At 37.5% G+C, this 20,476-nt stretch overlaps 1 protein-coding gene across 6 annotated transcripts in view; it reads left to right on the top strand.

Moving 5' to 3' along the window:
* KIF27 (kinesin family member 27) overlaps positions 1 to 20,476 on the top strand; it is an 85,679-nt gene that overhangs the window by 17,512 nt on the left and 47,691 nt on the right. For 4 of the 6 annotated variants that reach the window (XR_012094740.1, XM_037998559.2, XM_007969606.3 and 1 more), the window contains 5 exons: positions 1,058 to 2,016; positions 7,931 to 8,074; positions 16,475 to 16,681; positions 18,729 to 18,898; positions 19,384 to 19,487. Coding sequence is in view for 5 of the 6 variants with exons in the window: in XM_037998559.2 (XP_037854487.1) it covers positions 1,058 to 2,016; positions 7,931 to 8,074; positions 16,475 to 16,681; positions 18,729 to 18,898; positions 19,384 to 19,487 (1,584 nt within the window). In the remaining variant the exon portion in view is untranslated. The remainder of the gene's footprint in view (positions 1 to 1,057; positions 2,017 to 7,930; positions 8,075 to 16,474; positions 16,682 to 18,728; positions 18,899 to 19,383; positions 19,488 to 20,476) is intronic. The other 2 variants (XM_073021492.1, XM_073021491.1) reach the window with 2 other exon arrangements.

A 20,476-nucleotide genomic window follows, 5' to 3' on the forward strand; every position in this document is an offset into this window, starting at 1 on the left:
CTTTTTTTTTTTTTTTTTTTTTGAGACGGAATCTTGCTCTGTCGCCCAGGCTGGAGTGCGGTGGCCGGATCTCAGCTCACTGCAAGCTCCACCTCCCGGGTTTACGCCATTCTCCTGCCTCAGCCTCCCAAGTAGCTGGGACTACAGGTACCCGCCACCACGCCCGGCTAGTCTTTTGTATTTTTTTAGTAGAGACGGGGTTTCCCCGTGTTAGCCAGGATGGTCTCCATCTCCTGACCTCGTGATCCACCCGTCTCGGCCTCCCAAAGTGCTGGGATTACAGGCTTGACCCACCTCGCCTGGCCAACTAATGCCTTTTAATTGATACTAATTAATTCTTCTAATCTACTGATTAACTCTTTTGAATTATGTATTCGATTAATTTATAAAAGATTAACCTAGGCCGGGTGCGGTGGCTCACACCTGTTATCCCAGCACTTTGGGAGGCCAAGGCAGGTGGATCACCTGAGGTCAGGAGTTCAAGACCAGCCTGGCCAATGTGGTGAAACCCCGTCTCTCCTAAAAATATAAAAAAAATTAGCCAGGTGTGGTAGTGCACGCCTGTAATCCAGCTACTCGGGAGGCTAAGGCAGGAGAACCACTTGAACCCGAGGTGGAGGTTGCAGTGAGCCAAGATTGTGCCACTACACTCTAGCTTGGGTGACAGGCAGAGACTCCGTCTCAAGAAAAAAATAAAAAAGATTAATCTATTGGGCTTTACAAATCAAAAGACTGGAATGAAGAATGTTTTCTTTTGTCATTCATTTTAAGGAATTGAGTGTGACTCATGACTCAAGACAAACTAGATTGTTTTTTCAAAAAATTATAGCTTTTAGAATTTAAACATCAAAATGAGTGCTGTCTGTTAAAATAGTCTCTTTGGGAGATTATCTAAAATTATTTGATGATGTTGCTGATGTTACTATTGTTATTTGAAATGCATTTGACTTTTTTAAAAAGAGACTATCTTGGCCAGACTGTTTAGCAAATGGTAACTGTTAACTATACTAGGTTTTGATGAAAACTTGGCTTAACAACATGTCATTGCTATTTTAAGTGATTGTTGGGGCCAAGGAATGCCATGTGGAGAGTGCAGATGAAGTGATGAGCCTTTTGGAGACGGGGAATGCAGCCAGACATACAGGTACCACCCAAATGAATGAGCACTCCAGCAGATCACACGCAATTTTTACAATCAGCATTTGTCAAGTTCATAAAAATGTGGAGGCAGCTGAAGATGGATCATGGTATTCACCTCGGCATATTGTCTCAAAGTTCCACTTTGTGGATTTGGCAGGATCAGAAAGAGTAACCAAAACGGGGAATACTGGTGAACGGTTCAAAGAATCCATTCAAATCAATAGTGGATTGCTGGCGTTAGGAAATGTAATAAGCGCTCTGGGGGACCCACGCAGGAAGAGTTCACATATTCCATATAGGGATGCTAAAATTACCCGGCTTCTGAAAGATTCTCTGGGAGGCAGTGCTAAGACTGTCATGATCACATGTGTCAGCCCCTCCTCCTCGAATTTTGATGAGTCGTTAAATTCTCTCAAATATGCCAACAGAGCACGGAACATTAGAAACAAACCCACTGTAAACTTCAGCCCCGAGTCAGACCGTATAGATGAAATGGAATTTGAGATTAAATTGCTTCGAGAAGCTTTGCAAAGCCAGCAGGCTAATGTCAGCCAAACTAGCCAGATCCATCGAGAAGGGAGTCCTGATACAAATAGGATTCATTCTCTTGAGGAGCAAGTAGCTCAGCTTCAGGGAGAATGTCTGGGTTACCAATGTTGTGTAGAAGAAGCCTTTACCTTCCTGGTTGACTTAAAAGATACTGTCAGACTAAACCAAAAGCAGCAATACAAACTGCAGGAGTGGTTTAACATGATCCAAGAGGTCAGGAAGGCTGTGGTCACCTCATTTCGAGGAATTGGAGGCACTGCAAGTCTGGAAGAAGGACCAGAGCATGTTACAGTTCTCCAGCTGAAGAGAGAGCTTAAGAAATGCCAGGTACTTAGACATCACTTATTTATTTATTTATTTTATTGATACATAATAGATGTACATATTTTGGGGGTGTGTGTGTTAACATATTTAGACATTATTATGGATAACTCTTTTAAGGACTAAATTTATTTGGGCAAGTAAATTCTAAGAGTCATTTTGGAATTTTAGGTTTTTTAAAAAGTGATTTATATATAGAATCCCACTTGCCTCTCTCACTTTGTTCTTTCTACCCTCCCCTTTCCTATTGCTTCCTCCTCACAATTCATACTCTTCTTGACTCCTCCTCCTTTCTCCTTTGGTTAAAGTGTATTTTAATTTGTTATATTTATTAAATAGAACTTTGTGGACCTGGTTGTCAATTTAGAGACTGAAAATGAACTTATTTGAGAAATAAAATTAAGTTATCTTTTACTGAGTTTTTTTCCCTCTGTGGGTCAGTAGTTCTTGAAAGAAAAGAAATACTTCATCTCTTGTGTTTGGAGTATAGGTTTTAAAAAAAAAAACCTAACAAATTAGCCTATTTATTAATGTTTAAGGAATGTAGGTATGTACATGTATGCGTGTTATATGTACATGTATTGAGTTCAGATTTACATTTCCCCACTTTTCATTCAGAAATTATTTATTGTGTGAAGACTGTATGTTGTGGGAATGGTAGAGGACAGACACACCTAGTTACTGCTTGCTTGGATGGAGTTTGCAATCTAGTGAGCAAATGAATGGTCCTTCAGTTGTTCCTGAGATAACATGGCTCCCAGATTCCATCGTTCTGTCCATTTTTCAAAATAGGAAAACTTGAAAAGATAGCTTTTTACTTAAAAAGGAAATATGGTTTAAGTATATTTCCTTTTTTTTTTTTTTAAAGCTCTAAGCTTATTTCTCTAGCTAGAAATATTTCCTCAAAGCCTTTTTACATGTAATATTATAAAGAAGGCATTTGTATTATCCTCTGTTAGAGCAGTTCTCAAGTTCTCCAACTTTTTGATCACAGGACTTCTTCTTTACACTTTTAAAGTGAGATCCCTCAAAGAGCTTTTGTTCATGTGGGTTATATCTATTGGTATTTAGTGTGTTAGAATTAAAACTGGAAAAAATCTAAGCTATTTATTCATTCAAAACTAACGGTAACCCAATTACATGTTAATATAAAGAGCACTTTTAATGAAAAATATTTTCTAATACATTTTTTTTTTTTTTTTTTTTTTTTTGAGATGGAATCTTGCTCTCTCACCAGGCTGGAGTGCAATGGCATGATGTCGGCTCACTGCAGCCTCTGCCTCCCAGGTTGAAGCGATTCTCCTGCCTCAGCCTCCCAAGTAGCCGGGACTACAGGTGCACGCCACCATGCCCAGCTAATTTTTGTATTTTTAGTAGAGACGAGGTTTCACCATGTTGGCCAGGATGGTCTCCATCTCTTGACCTCATGATCTGCCCGCCTTGGCCTACCAGAGTGCTGGGATTATAGGTGTGAGCCACTGTACCCAGCCAACACACACAAAAATTTTAGTAAGAGTAGAATTCCTTTACATTTTTGCAAACATCTGATCTAATAACAGACAGTTGGATTTTCATATCTGCTTCAGTATTCAGTTTGTTGCAATATGTTGTTTTCGTTGAAGTTTGTGAAGAAAATTCAGCCTCATAGTTGTATAGTTTGAAGGGAGGAGTTTTTTTTTGTTTCGTTTTGTTTTGTTTTGAGACAGAGTCTGGCTCTGTAGCCCAGGCTGAAGTGCAGTGGCGCGATCTCGACCTCGGCTCACTGCAAGCTCCGTCTCCCGGTTTCACGTCATTCTCCTGCCTCAGCCTCCTGAGTAGCTGGGACTACAGGCGCCCGCCACCGCGCCCGGCTAATTTTTTGTATTTTTAGTAGAGACGGGGTTTCACCGTGTTCTCGATATCCTGACCTCGTGATCCGCCCACCTTGGCCTCCCAAAGTGCTGGGATTACAAGCGTGAGCCACTGCGCCCTGCCGGGAGGAGTATTTCACTGAATTTTCAGATAATTGTGGATGTTCTTCTTTCCTATTACAGCAAACTCAACAAGCGGAAATTTCTCGTTACTTGAAATATGAGATTTGAAACTATCTTGTTACATTAATGTACTAGTCTCAGCCAGCACAGTGGCTCATGCCTGTAATCACAGCACTTTGGGAGACTGAGGCTGGAGGGTTGTTTTGAGCCCAGGAGATTGAGACCAGTCTGGGAAACAAAATGAGACCCCTGTCTCTACAAAAAATGAAAAAACTAGTCAGACATGGTGGCACATGCCTGTGGTCCCACCTACTCTGGTGACCTAGGTGGGAGGATTGCTTGAGCCCAGGAGTTCAAGGCTGCAGTGAGCTGTGATTGCACCACTGCACTCCAGCCTGGGGTCAGAGTGAGACCCTGTCTCTAAACATAAATGAATAAATAAATAATGACATAGAAACATGTAATACTTTTTAAATCATTTTTTTTTTTAGTTCTTTTTTTTTTTCTGAAACGTAGCAATTCTGCATAGGTAGAGCAGACCCTTCCTCATTAGTATAAGAAACTGGTGGAACAGGAAGTACTGGTAATTGGAAGCTTGAATGTTGGGACATATATAGGAGTTGGTAATAGGAAGCACTTTTCTGTCATGCTTCTAAGGTGGCTGAAATTGGAAGCCCATCAAACCGATTGCTTGGCGGTAAGGTAGGTAGTAAGTTCCTCTTTCCACGTGTTGGAAAATAAATTTAAGTTTGCCCTCGATTATGTTCTCTAGATTATTACATCCTAAAGATATTAACAGTTTTGTTGAAAAAAGTACCATGATCAGATTATTTTGGGAAATAGTAGATTGCAAAAAGCAAATGGGTTTCTTTTTCTTTCTTTCTTTTTTTTTTTGGAGACAGGGTCTCCCTGTGTCACTGAGGTTGGAGTGCAGTGGCATGATCATGGCTCACTGCAGCCTTGACATCCAGGGCTCAAGCAGTCCTTCCACCTCAGCCTCCTGAGTAGCTGGGAGCACAGGCCACCATGCAAGGCTAATGTTTTGTTTTTTTTTTGAGACAGAGTTTTGTTCTTGTTGCCCAGGTTGGAGTGCAATGGCATGATCTCAGCTTACCGCCAGCTCTGCCTCCTGGGTTCAAGTGATTCTCCTGCCTCAGCCTCCCGAGTAGCTCGAATTACAGGCATGCGCCACCATGCCAGGCTAATTTTTTGTATTTTTAGTAGACACGGGGTTTCTCTATGTTAGTTGCACTGGTCTCAAACTCCCAACCTCAGGTGATCTGCCTGCCTTGGCCTCCCAAAGTGCTGGGATTACAGGCGTGAGCTACCGCGCCCGGCCACAAGGCTAATTTTTGTATTTTTTGCAGAGACAGTATGTTGCCATGTAGCCCAACTTCCACCTCCCAGATTCAAGGGATTCTCCTGCCTCAGCCTCCTGAGCAGCTGGGATTACAAGCACTGCCACCATGCCTGGCTATATTTTGTATTTTTAGTAGAGACGGTGTTTCACCATGTTGGCCAGGCTGGTCTCAAACTCCTAACCTCAAGTTATCTGCCCGCCTCTGCTTCCCAAAGTCCTGGGATACAGGCTTGAGCTACTGTGCCCGGCATATATCTCTTTAAAAAATTGTTTTGGCCAGCATGGTGGCTTACACCTGTATTCCCAGCACTTTGGAAAGCCAAAGTGGATGGATCGTATGAGCCCAGGAATTCGAGAACAGCTTGGGCAACAGAGTGAGACCCTGTCTTTACAAAAATTAAAAAAAAAAAAAAATTAGCTGGGTGTGGTGGCATGCATCTGTAGTCCCAGCCACTCGGGACATAACTTTTCACCTCAGCCTCTTGAGTATCTTGGGACTACAGGTGTGTGCCACTGCACCTGACTAGAAAATCATTCTTAAAACTTTATTTTCTGTTCTTCTATGACAGGCAGAATAACATACTGGTTAAGAATATGGATACCAAACTCCCTAAGTTTGAATCCTGCCTCGTTTGCTTACTAGCTGTATGACCTGGGGCAAATAGTTGACCTTTGTGCTTCAGTTTCCCCATCTGTAAAATAAAAACAGTAATACCCACTTTATACGGTTGTGCGAATATTAAAGCATTTATTCCCATAAAGCAATGAGGATGCCTGGCCTGTTCTAAGACATAATGTATGTTAGCTTATTACTATATATACCTCTCATTTATTTTTCACCTGCCCGTGCCTATGATATACATCAGTGGCAGCTAAGGGATTGGACTCAGTAGTTGTAGGTAGGGTTACATCCCAGGGGTTACTGTGAAGGCAGCTTGGTAAACTCAGCTGCTTAGGGGGATTGCTGGGCAAGGTGACCAGCAGGTCTGTGCGACAAGCAAGGATATCCTTTTCTCAATCCCTATTATTCTTGAGCCTATTAGGCAAGCAGGTCAGTACATATTTTAAAAATTCTTAGCCAAGGTAAGATCGTGGGCCGTCTGGCAGATAGAGTAACAGCTGGATTGTTGCTAGGGAAGTTAAGTGTCATTTTGAAGTTACCATCTTATTTTTAGAAGCTGCCAGATAGTGTTGCAACCTTGATTTTTCACCATGAGTCAATGTTTGGAACATTCTACCTGCTCATAAGTATCTCTTAAAGTATCTCTTAAGGGACTTTATTGCCCTTTTTATTCCAAGTTTTGAACACAGAAAAAAATACATGAACACAAATACATTGAACAGATAAATGCTCTTTTTTTTTTTTTTTTTTTTTTGGAGACAGAGTTTCGCTGTTGTTGCCAGGAAAGCCACATTTCATTGTGGCTTTAGTTTGCATTTCCCTGATGACTAGTGAGGTTGAGCATTTTTTTCATATATTTTTGGCTATTTGGATATCCTCCTTTGTGAAGTACTCATTCAAGTCTCTTGCTTGTTTTTCTATTGAGTTACCTGTCTTCTAGATTGATTTGTAGAAGTTTGTTGTATATTCTGGGTATGAGTGCTTTGTCACTTATATGATTGCAAATAATTTTTCTGTGGCTTGCCTTTTACTCTCAGATACATATATGTATCACAGTTTCTTTATCCACTCGTTGATTGATGGGCATTTGGGTTGGTTCCACAATTTTGCAATTGTGAATTGTACTGCTATAAACATGCGTGTACAAGTATCTTTTTTGTATAATGACTTCTGTTCTTCCGAGTAGATACCCAGTAGTGGGATTGCTGGACCAAATGGTAGTTCTACTTTTAGTTCTTCAAGGAATCTCCACACTGTTTTTCATAGTGGCTGTACTAGTTTACATTCCCACTAGCAGTGTAGAAGTGTTCCCTGATCACCGCATCCATGCCAACATCTTATTTAGTGAGATTTTTTAAATGCCAAGCCAACATATGGAATGAGGCACTTGACAAATAATTTTCTGTTTATTTAATTTAAAAACTACTTTATTGTTTACATATCCCAAGTGTTCTTAAAAATAGGCAAATTTATTAGAAACCAAGAAGTAAAACTGTTTAATCATTTTTCGACATCTTCAGAATATATCTCTTCATGACGAAAGTGTACAAAATCAGCAAATCTACTTCATTCAGATGCCCAAATGTATTCTTATAACCCTATATGTCAATTTGGAAAATGTGAGCTCTTTGAGTGATCCACATTAAAATCTTGTAATAGTTCTAGCAAACTTGTAAAAATCTTAATGAAGGTACTCTAGAACCAAAACAACTAGTTTTTATATACAGGAAGGAAAAATCAGGAAAATCTTCTGTCTTCATGGTAATGAATTCCTATGTCATAGCAATGATAGGTTCTCTCAACTCTGCCTTCCTTAGAAAGAAATCAGAAAAAGTTGAAAATGAAAAAAAAAAAAATTCATGAGACGTCATCAGGCTATAATCTAATCACCATTTTGTGTTATCATATGAGGTTTCTTGATTATTTTCAGTGGTGAATGTCACTTGTGCCTTCTTTCCCCACTAGTGTGCGCTTGCTGCTGATGAAGTAGTATTTAATCAGAAGGAACTAGAGGTGAAGGAACTGAAGAATCAAGTGCAGATGATGGTACAGGAAAACAAAGGGCATGCGGTATCTTTGAAAGAAGCGCAAAAAGTGAATAGATTGCAGGTAGTTTCTTAATGCATCTAACTCTGTATAGTTTCTTGAAATAGTACCTAATTAAACACAGTAGCATTTTAAATGATAAATGGGAACTTAAAAAGAGGATGTTCATTTGAAGAGTTCTGAACATAGGCACCTGAAAGAATTATTAGTTTTTCCCTTAAATCTGCTTAAATGGAAACATTTTTATTGTTAGCTTGACTTTGGTTTTAGAAATATAAAGATAATACCCAGGAAATTAATTTATAAATCATATCATGGTTATTTTTTCCATACTTTTCCTTCCTGTTGTTTGCCAAGGTATTAGGAAATATTATTAGGAGTTGGAAGGTAAATACATAATTTAAACTTTGAAATGTATTAAATTATCCTCTTACACCTTGTGAGTGATTTGCTTTTTAACTTTGGTTAAACATCTTTCAAATTTTATATCTTAACTTTCCTATTAACATGGATATGTCTACAGTATAACATAGTATGCCTCTAAATATTGTACTCCCTGGCTGTGACTTCTCCCATCACCCCAAATAGTTAATATCATTTAAAGCCTTTAGCTTCCTATCAGGGAATAACTAATACCCAGAGAAATAATCTAATCTAGCACACATCAGATTTTGATTTTCACGTTGTTTGATTTTTGTTTTCTTTTTTAACCCTTCTAATTGTATTTTGTTGTTGTTTGTTGTTGTTGTTTTGAGACAGGATCTCATTCTGTTGCTCAGGCTGGTGTGCACTGGCACAATCACAGCTCACTGCAGCCTCGACCTCCCGGGCTGAAGTGATCCTTCTACCTCAGCCTCCTAAGTAGCTGCAACCACAGGTGCATGCCACCATGCCCAGCTAATTTTCTGATTTTTTTGTGGAGATGGGGTCTCACTGTATTGCTCAAGCTGGTCTCGAACTCCTGGGCTCAGTGATCGTACCACCTCAGCTTCCCAAAGTGCTGAGATTGATTGCAGGCATGAGTCACCATGCCTGGCCCTAATTGTATAATAATTTAAAAACATAAAACTAAAGTATATACAAAACAATATGTATTAATCAGTGATTTATCACAAAGAGAACAGCTGGGTAACCACCACCAGGTCAAGAAATTGCTAACTGCCAGCGCCTCAAAATTCTTAGTGCCTCTTCCTCAAAGACAACCACTCTCTTGACTTACATGGTAATCATTTCTTTGCTTTTCTTATGGTTTTACTATCTAAATATGTATCCTTCAACACTCCAGTTTAGGTTTTGGAATTTTTATTAATTTATTCAGTATAGCTTATTCAGTATCTGGCTGCTTTGTTGAACATTATTATGATTCATCCACTTTTTAATTGTAATATTTTTTCTGTAAATTCTAATATTTTATCTGTAATGTGTGGCTGTGGTTTGTTTAGTTTTATAGCTACATAGGATTTTATTGTATGACTATACCACAATTTATTTTCTGTTCTACTGTTTGATGGACATTTGTGGTTTTCTGTGAAATTTTCTTGTGAATTTTCAGTGTCTCTCAGTGCACATGCACATACATTTCTTGGAGATTTGTGCCTAGGAGTTGAATTGCTAGGCCATAGGGTAGGTGTATCTTCAACTTTTGTAGGTGATACCAGATTGTTTTCCATTTTACACTCCCACCCAGCACTATGTGAGCATTCCCACTGTTCCATATGCTTCTCAACATTTGTTATTAATTTTTAAATCTCAGCCAATCTGGTAGGTATGTAGTATTTTATTGTGGCTTTAGTTTGCATTTCCCTGATGACTAGTGAGGTTGAGCATTTTATTCATGTATTTTTGGCTATTTGGATATCCTCTTTTGTGAAGTACTCATTCAAGTCTCTTGCTTGTTTTTCTACTGAGTTACCTGTCTTCTAGATTAATTTGTAGAATTTTGTTGTATATTCTGGGTATGAGTGCTTTGTCACTTATATGATTGCAAATAATTTTTCTGTGACTTGCCTTTTACTCTCAGTGGTATCTTTGATGAAGAATTCTTGTTGTAATCAAATTCGTCAATCTTTTTCTTTATGGTTAATGATATTTGTTCTCTATTTAATAAGTTTTTCCTTACACCAATTGTCTCCTCTGAGGATACTTTCTGTATTATCTTCCAGAAGCTTTATTGTTTTGCCTTCCACATTTAGCTGTATAGTCCCCCAGGAATTGATTTCTGTGTGTGGAATAAAGTAAAGATCAAATTTCATTTTTTAAACATATAGATACTCATTTGTCCTAGCATCATTTATTGGAAACCATCTTTTTGCAACTGTTTTGAGTGCTATCTTTATCATAAATCGTGGTCCATTTGTGCATGAATCTCTTGTCTATTTCTTGGCCTTTTATTCTGTTGGTTGATTTGTATATCCTTGAGCCAAGATCACATTTCTTATTTATTGTAGGTTTATAATAAGTCTAGATATTTTGTAGATCAAGGCCTTCTGCTGTTCTCCTTCCCTCCCCACTCCCCAGATGTCTTGGTTGTTCCATATAAATTTTATTTGAATTTTTAAATTTTTTAAAATAACTACTTTATTGAGATATAATTCACATACTATAGAATTCAGCCCTTCAAATATACAATTCAGTGATTTTTTAATGTATTTACGGAGTTGTCTAACCATCACACCGTCTAATTTTAGAATATTTTTATCACCCAAAATGAAAATATTGTATCCATTAGCAGTCACTACTCATTTTCCTCCTTTCCTCAGCCCCTGGCAAAAACCACTTTACTTTCTACTTCTATGGATTTGCCTATTCTAAACATTTCATATAACTGGAATCATACAGTAAGTGGCCTTTGTGTGTGACTTCTTTCACTTAGATGAAAATGCTATTTTCATTTATTTATTTTTCATGGTCAAATAATAATTTTGTATGTTTCTGGGATACAGTGTAATGTTTCGATGTATGTATACATTACGGAAAGATTCAATCAAGTTGGTTAACATTAATTAATTAACATTGAATTACATTTATATATCTGTTTAGAATTAATGAACATGTTTTGATTGAGTCTCCTAATCCATAAGCATGGTATAGTTCTCTATTTACTTAGATTTCCTTTGGTTTTTCTTAGTAATGGCCTACGTTTTTTTGTGCAGAAATATTGCAAATAATTTATAGATTTCTCTGTAGGTACTTGATTTTTTTTCTATCACTATAAATAGAATCTTTAAAAAATTTTATTGTTTCAGATTCCCTAATTGTTGGTATGTGGAACTGTACTAATTTTTAGATATTAATACCTTATATATCCAGCAACCTGACTAAACTCAGTTTTTGATCAGGAGTGCCTACAGTTACCATCAGGTGGGGAACCTTCAAAATTCCCAAGATAAATGGAAAGGATCCAAACATTTTGGAAGTAATTTCTTTTTTTTTTTTTTTGAGACGGAGTCTCACTGTGTCACCCAGGATGGAGTGCAGTGGCACAGTCTCCGCTCACTACAACCTCTGCCTCCCGGACTCAAGCGATTCTCCTGCTTCAGTTTCCTGCGTAGCTGGGATTACAGGCACCTGCCACGATGCCTGGCTATAAACTTGCTTTTTTTTTTTTTTTTTGAGACAGAGTTCTACTCTGTCACCCAGGCTGGAGTGCAGTGGCATGATCTCGGCTCACTGCAACCTCTGCCTCCTGGGTTAAAGTGCTTCTCCTGCCTCAGCCTCCTGAGTAGCTGGGATTACAGGCGTGCACCACCATGCCCAGCTAATTTTTTTGTGTTTTTAGTAGAGACAGGGTTTCAACCATGTCAGTCAGTCTGGTCTTGAACTCCTGACCTCAAATGATCTACCTACCTTGGCCTCCCAAAGTGCTGGGATTACAGGCATTAGCCACCGCACCCGGCCTATACTCGCTTTTTAATCCTAAATCTGTAAATTCTTTTGGATTTTCATTTATAATTATGTCATCTGCAAATAATAAAAGTTTCATTTCTTCCTTTATAATCCTTTCACTTTCTGTATCTTTTTCTTCTTCTGTATCTTCTATATTGTATACTTTAAATAGTTGGTTTCTATAGTATGTGAATTTTGTCTCAATAAAGTTGTTATAAAAATACCTTCTTGTATTTGCTGGGATCTCCAATGCAGTGTTGAATACAAGTGGTGATAGAAGGCATCCTTGTCTTGGCCGGGGTCCGTGGCTCACGCCTGTAATCCCAACACTTTGGGAGGCTGAGGTGGGCGGATCATGAGGTCAGGAGTTGAGACCATCCTGGCTAACAGGGTGAAAACCCATCTCTACTAAAAAATACAAAAAAAATTAGCCGGGCGTGGTGGCAGGCACCTGTAGTCCCAGCTGCTCGGGAGGCTGAGGCAGGAGAATGGTGTGAACCCAGGAGGCGGAGCTTGCAGTGAGCTTAGATTGCGCCACTGCACTCTAGCCTGGGCGACAGAGCAAGACTCCATCTCAAAAAAAAAAAAGGCATCCTTGTCTTGTTTCCAATGATAGAGGAAAAGCTCAGACTTTCACTCTGAAGTATTATATTTTCTATAGGTATTTTTAATTTACCGTTTCCCAAACTAAGGAAATTACTGAGAATTTTTATTATGAATGGATATTGATTTTTATCAAATGGTTTTTCTTTATCATATGATTTTTCTTCCTTATTCTGCTAATATGGTGAATTACACTGATCGATCTAATTTTTAATCAATCTTTTATTCCTGGAATAAACCCTTTTTGTTGTTGATATTGTGATGTACTGTTGTATTGGAGGTTCCCCAAAACCACCCTCACATTGAATGACGTACTAGGAGAACTCAGTATATATTCATTCTCCTGGCTAGGATTTATTACAGTGAAAAAATGCAGAGCAAGATCAGCAAAGGAAAAAGACACATGGAACAAAGTCTGGAGGAAACCAGGCACAAACTTCTAAGACTTGTCTCTCAGCAGAGTCACAGAGGATGTGTTTAATCCCCCAGCAATGAGTGGTGACAACACCTATAAAATGTTATCTGCCAGGGAAACTAAGTAGACTTGGTGCCTATGGGTTATATTGAGGATGGATGGGTCGTGAAGGCACCCTTTGCCTAGCATGAACCAAAGTCCCAGATTACCTGAAGGAAAGCAGGAGTACAGCATAAACCACATTGATTGTGCAAATAGTTGAGCACAGTGAGTCAGTATTACCAGAGCGTTTAGGAACACTCCCAAAATCCAAGTTCTCAGACATCTGACAACCTCATAGCAGGTCTTCTAAAAGATAGCAGTCGGGTCTGCTATATTAACTCTTCTGTACGATTGACCTAGATTTTGTTTGCTAGTATGATGTTTATATTTGTCAGTAAGCTTGTCCTGTATTTTTCTTTCTCATAATATTCTTGTCAGATATTATAACAAGTTATGCTGGCCTCATAATATGGATTATTTAATGTCCTCCTATACCTGGAAGGGTGTGTGAAAAATTGGTATTATTTCTTTCTTAAATGTTTGGTTGAATTAGCCTGTGAGGCATTTGGGACTTGAAATTTTCTTTGGGGGTATGTTTTATGAATTAAATCATATTAGTATTTTCTTTTCCTCCAGTTTTGATAAGGTTTATTTTTCTAGGAATTTGACCATTGTATCTAATTTTCGAATGTATTGGCATAAGTTTGTTTATGATAGTCTTTTATTCGTTAATATCTTTAGCTGTGTAGTCACATGTCCCCTTTTTCATTCCTGATTATTTGTGCCTTCTCTCACTTTTTTTTCTTGCAGTTTCACTAGTAAAATTACCAATTCATTAGTCTCTTCAAGAGACAATTTTTGGCTTTGTTAATCCTCACTAGTGTATGTTTGTTTATTATTTCATTAGTTTGTTCACTATTTCACTAATTTCTGCCCTTTATTATTTAATTCCTTCTACTTTTGGGGTAACCTTCTGCTATCTTTTTAACATCTTTAGATGAATATTTAGTATATTAAATTTTAGCTTCTCTTCTTTGACATATGCATTTAACATTATATATTTCTTTTTTTTTTTTTTTTTTTTTTTTGAGACGGAGTCTTGCTCTGTCATCCAGGCTGGAGTGCAGTGGCCGGATCTCAGCTCACTGCAAGCTCCGCCTCCCGGGTTCACGCCGTTCTCCTGCCTCAGCCTCCCGAGTAGCTGGGACTACAGGCGCCCGCCACCGCGCCCGGCTAATTTTTGTGTTTTTTAGTAGAGACAGGGTTTCATCGTGTTAGCCAGGATGGTCTCAATCTCCTGACCTTGTGATCCGCCCGTCTCAGCCTCCCAAAGTGCTGGGATTACAGGCTTGAGTCACCGCGCCCGGCCTAACATTATATATTTCTAAGTTCATCTTGACTTGCCCTCCACATTGAGCTCAAAATGTTTCCTAATTTTCATTGTGACTTTTTGTTTTTTGACTTGTGAATAACCTAGTTATTTTATTTATAGGACATAGGGGATTTATTTTTGTTTTATCAATTTTTATTGCATTGTGATCAGATAACATACTATCTCTGATTTCAGTCCTTTGAATGTATTGAAACTCGCTTTTTGGCTCAGAATAAAGCAAATTTTTCTAAATGTTACAGAGGTACTTGAGAAGTATATGCATTCTGCAATCATTGGGTACTATTAATCCTGTTATTCAAATCTACATTTTTTACTCACCATGGAAGTCTTTTTGTTATATCAGTAATTTATAAAGATGTTGAAATCTCCCACTATGACAGATCTCCACTTTGTCACCCAGGCTGGGACACAGTGGCACGATCATGAGTCATTGCAGCCGCAACCTCCTGAGCTCAAGCAATCCCACTTCAGCCTCCTGAGTAGCTGGGACCACAGGTGCATACCACAATGCCCTGCTAATTTTTGTATTTTTTGTAGACAAGGGGTTCTTCGCCATGTCATCCAGGCTGCTCTCAAACTCTCGGGCTCAAGTGATCTACTGGCCTTGGCCTCCCAACATGCTGGGATTATAGGTGTGAACCACTGTGCCCAGCCCTACTATAATTTTGGATTTGTCTTATTTCTTCATGAAGTGCTGATAGTTTTTGCATTATAAATATTGAAGCTGTGTTATTAAGTGCATACAAATGTAGAATTGTTATACCATCCTGGTGAATTGCTCTTTTAATCCTTTTTACCTCTTCTTATCTCTTCTAATGAGTTTTGCCTTAAAGTCCACCCTGACATTACTACAGCTACACCAGCTTTCTTTTGATTAATATTTACATGGTATCTCTTTTTCTATCTTATTTTTAATCTTTCTGTGTCTATTTTAGATATGTTTCTTGTAAGCACCATATGGTTAGATAATTTTAAAATCCTTTCTGATAGTCTTTATCTTTTAATTTCATTATTTAATTCATTTATTAAACATAATTATTGTTTTGGTAAAAATCTACCATTGTGCCTTTTATTTATCCTTCTGCCTCTGTGTTCCTTTTTCCCTCTTTTGAATCATTGGTTATTTTTTCCTTTTCTGTTGTTTTCTCCACTAACTTAGAAGTTATAGTTTTACTCTTTTTTTTTAGTGGTTATCCTAGAGAGTATACCGTGTACTCTAATATTAATTGGTACTTTTATCCTTTTCCCAGACAATGTAAGAACTCCATTGAATCCTTTCCAATTTATATGCCATTGATGTTGTATATTTCAATTATCTGAATATATGATTTTTAAGTAAGGTTGCATTTTTATTGCTTAGCATTTATACAATGAAAATGTAAGGGTTTTTTTTTTCCTATTTAAATATTGTAGTGCATGTGAAGTATTAAGATGAATGACTGTTTCTTATTTACATAAATTTGTGCTTATAAAACAAAGATTGACATTAGAGCTTTCTGGATTTGATACACTTCAAAAATTTTCTTTAGAGGATACACAAAACTAAACCACATACACACACAAACACACACACCCACATTCCTGATATACAATTTGTTCTGCCTTTGATTTCCAATTTCTTCTTCCTCTCAGGACTGTCAGTTGGCTATCTTCTGTCTCTGTGCTTTTGGCTTCCTTTTTCACTGAGGCTTTCACTTCCTGCGCTTGTTACCTCCTTCTGCCTCCTTTGCTGCAAACTCTGCTGTCTACAATTCTTTCTCCACTTTTTCAACTTTTTTGTTTCTTTTTACTTCTTGGATTTCACTCAGAAAGTCCATGCTTTAATAAAAATAGCTAATCAAAGTGCTTCAGGTTGGCAAAGCAACCAGTCACAGTGGATGGGGAGTTATCTTTGAGTATTTAACTTGTTTGGCTGTGTTTGTTGCTCCTTACTATTGAAAAGGTTTTACCACTTAGAACAATGTTAATTACTTGTGAACACCAGAAGGCTAGTCTCTGGATAAATGAGAATTGACTGTATTATTCAAATAGTTGTGATTTTGGTCAATGTAAAATTCATTTTTAATCATAATCTAAATGTACTGAAGTGCTGTATTTTAAAAATTTTCATCTCTTTTCTACAAAGAATGAAAAAATAATAGAACAACAACTTCTTGTGGATCAACTGAGTGAAGAACTAACAAAACTTAACCTGTCAGTGACTTCTTCAGCTAAAGAAAATTGTGGAGATGGGCCAGATGCCGGGATCCCTGAAAAGAGACCATATACTGTACCATTTGATACTCGTTTGGGGCATTATATTTATATCCCATCAAGACAAGATTCCAGGAAGGTAAAGTCCAAACATTAATCTTTTTCTTATTTTGAGATTAAAAAAATTTTAGCTATAATATCACAGTGTATTTGTACAGTCTCAGCAGATTTTTTTTTTTGTTAGGTTTTATGGAATTTTGTGTATATCTTTTAAGCATACTTCTTTCTAATAAAAAAACTAATAAGCAAGAGAATACATAGTTACATTTGGAGGGAATAGTTGGATGGAGATAATGTCTATACCACATCAATGTCAAAAAGGTATCCTTTGCCATGATATCTTCAGACATGACCAAGTTTAATATCTACATGAATTTATTTCTTCCTTTAACCACACAAAATTGAGATGTTAGAGGGTATTTATTTCAACTTATTTGGTCTGTCATTATTTTTGAAATAATATTTATATGTTATTCAGTCTTACCAAGTAGACATAATCAAGACAGTATAAATATCAATATGAATTTTAGTTTGTGTGGTTGGTAAATATATACACACACAGTTTTAAGAATTATTAAGGAGTCTCTATTATGGAAAAGATTTAATTAGCAGATTCATAAGTTTTGGTTTAGTAGGTTCATGAATTCTGCTTTCTATTTCCTCATTTTATGAAGGGAAATGATTTGTTTACGTGAGATCGTTCTGGTTGTTACAGTCAGAGGGATAAGAAATGAAAGGCAAGTGATATATGAGCAGTGCCATGGACTTTGCATCAGGCAACCTTAGGTGGTATGAATACTATAATAGCAGCCTTGGGTGGTGTGAATACTATAATAGCTCTGGACATTTGGTTTTCTTTGTAAAAAGAAATTTTAAAAGGAAATTACAATCCCAGAGAATGAAGTTTCTGAACAAAAGGTTTTATTATTTGCTCCTTAAATAATTCCCACACTCTCAGAAGAGAAAACTAGATGCCTGCCAGTTATGGGATAAAATAGCCATGTCTAGTATGTTGTACTCGTTAGATCAGTACTTGTTGAGTTGGTTCTTCCTTAAATAATTCCCCTCCCTCATTTCCCATTGGGAGGCCACCTGAAAAACTTTACCCCTGTCTATCATGATGCCGATGTGACAGATGATCTAATTAGGTGACTGACAGCAGAAGCACAAAAATCAGATATAAGATGATTTTCAGAATCAGGTAGGATTTTTTAGGAGAGAATACATGACGGGGGCCTGTTGTCAAGTGAGTGAATCCTAAACATCATGTGATACTCATATTCCACTATATGTTACAATTTAACAGCTTATAATAATTTATATTGATAAATGGACTGTCACCTCTAAGATTTTATTGCCTTTTGTGAGAAGTCATCTCGAGGTTTGGTTACAGAGGTGATGAAAAGGAAATATTTTGTAATAGAAACCAGAACAAAGGTATAAAGGCAATTTCTAATTTGTTGTTGTTGTTTTCCAAGGTCATTTTTTTTTTTTTTTGAGAATTTAAAGTGCATTTCCAATAGAAGAATGTTATACTATAGAAAATTCCCAGGCTAGCCATACAATTTTATTTGTCCTATGACATATATTAAATATTTTTCCTAGAGCCTTAATTCAGCTATACCTAACCACCATATATAAAGAATAAATATATACATTGTATTCAAATTAGGAATATTGCCCTGGCAGAGGGAATGGAGATGGCTCTGGGTTTCTTCCTGTGGCGGGATTTGGATTGGAGCACCACAGTTCTCCAGGTGTTCTGAACTGGGAAGATGGGGAAGCGGGCACATTTGTTGGGGTGTGTCTGTGCTGTGTTTAAGAGCTGGAATGTTTTCCATGCGTGCTTTTCGTTTCATTTTTGAATACTATTTTCCATAAGTGAAGATAGAAGAGTTGTCCAGAAGAGGAGGAGCTGTGTATACTCTGAAAGAAGTATTTGTCTGTGAGGCACAAAGTATCGTTAAATTAATTTTGACTTTTGTTTGAGGGGAGCATTTTCCAGTGATTGGCTATTTTAAGAGTGCCAATCTAATAACTCCTTTAACAGCATTGAGAATAATAGGATAAAATTCGACTTTTAAAATATCACTTTTTTGTTGTTGGGTGGGGGAATCACTGGGAAGGTCCACACAAGCCCGCCTGTGTACTCTCTGGATCGAATATTTGCTGGGTTTCGAACACGAAGTCGGATGCTGTTGGGTCACATAGAAGAACAAGATGAGGTCCTCCACTGCCAATTTTCTGATAACAGTGATGATGAAGAATCGGAAGGCCAAGAGAAATCTGGAACTAGGTATGTTAAATATACACTGATTTAATAAATATTTAGAATTATATGCTGCAATAAATATAGAAGTGTAGGTTTTTTCCATTGGAGTATATCTTTTGTTTAATATAAGAGTAGGTAACTTTTGCTAAATGTACTATCATCTAATGTGTTATGAAAATAGTATTTGAACACAAATCATCAGTCTTATAACTGAAAAATAATTTTGCTTTTAGAGCTTTTATAATAATTAGATTCTAATTTTCAGAGGGAATTTTTTTTTTTTTTTGGATTTCCTTATTCTGCTGCCACGGTGGCAACAAACATGACTTTTCTACTGATTCAACATGGGTGGGGGGGCATCCTTTTATTTTAAGCAATATTAGTGACATTCTGTTTTTAAATGTAATTAATAATGTTTTAACATTACTGTCACTTTCTGGGGAAACTAATTTGAGGGCAGATTAGAAAACGCTAACAAATGAGTTAACTTTCTGATTTTTTTTTTTTAGATGTAGAAGTCGTTCATGGATTCAGAAGCCAGACTCTGTTTGTTCCCTTGTTGAACTGAATGATACTCAGGATGAAACACAAAAGTCAAATTTGGAGAATGAAGGTACATAGATTTCCTTACATAATGTAGACCTAATGGTTATAGGACACTTATCTTTTTCCTCAGTTGATAGTTTCTAAGAAACATCCAGGAATTCTCAAAGACCAGAACTTGGTACAAATGCTTTTCTGGTTGGTAGAACTTCTTTTATGTTCTCTGTTTTACCTCTTTTACTCCTTAATAAAAAAGATTTTCTATCAATTAATTATGGCTAGAGATACAGGCTTACTCCCTCAGAATAAGGATTTTTATATTCAGACTTCAATTGATACGCTTTGTATTCCTAATGATGTTAAAGTACAGTATAAGTAATTGTACTAGGTGTCTACTCCTTCACTGGGACTTGTGCCTAACATCAATTATGTATTTGGCATTAGAGCCCAATTAGTGTACTGGGTGCTGGTAATGTTTTAGTACACAACTGCTAAGAATTTTTATGCATCAATAACAACATCAAAAACATTTACGAGCCACATATAGTAGCTTATGCCTATAATCCCAGTGCTCTGAGAGGCTGAAACGGGAGAATTGCTTAAGGCCAGGAGTTTGAGGCCAGCCTGAGCAACATAGTGAGATCGTCTCTCTACAGAAAATTAGCTGAGCGTGGTGGTGCGTACCTACTCAGGAGGGAGGCTGAGGTGGGAGAATCGCTTGAGCCCAGGAGTTCAAGGCTATTGTGAGCTGAGATCACACCACTGCACTCTAGTCTAGGCAACAGAGCAAGACCCTACCTCAAAAAAAAAAAAAAAAAATCACCTATAGTTTTCACAACTTTTTTTTTTTTAGATGGAGTCTCTCTCTGTCACCCAGGCTGGAGTGCAGTGGTGTGGTGTCAGCTCACTGCAGCCTCCGCCTCCCAGGTTCAAGCAATTCTCCTGCCTCAGCCTCCCAAATAGCTGGGACTACAGGTGTGTGCTGCCACACCCAGTTAATTTTTGTGTTTTTAGTAGAGATGGGGTTTCACTGTGTTGGCCAGGCTGGTCTCAAACTTC

This window comes from Chlorocebus sabaeus, chromosome 12 (assembly GCF_047675955.1).
Source record: "Chlorocebus sabaeus isolate Y175 chromosome 12, mChlSab1.0.hap1, whole genome shotgun sequence".
NCBI classification, from domain to species: Eukaryota; Metazoa; Chordata; class Mammalia; order Primates; family Cercopithecidae; genus Chlorocebus; species Chlorocebus sabaeus.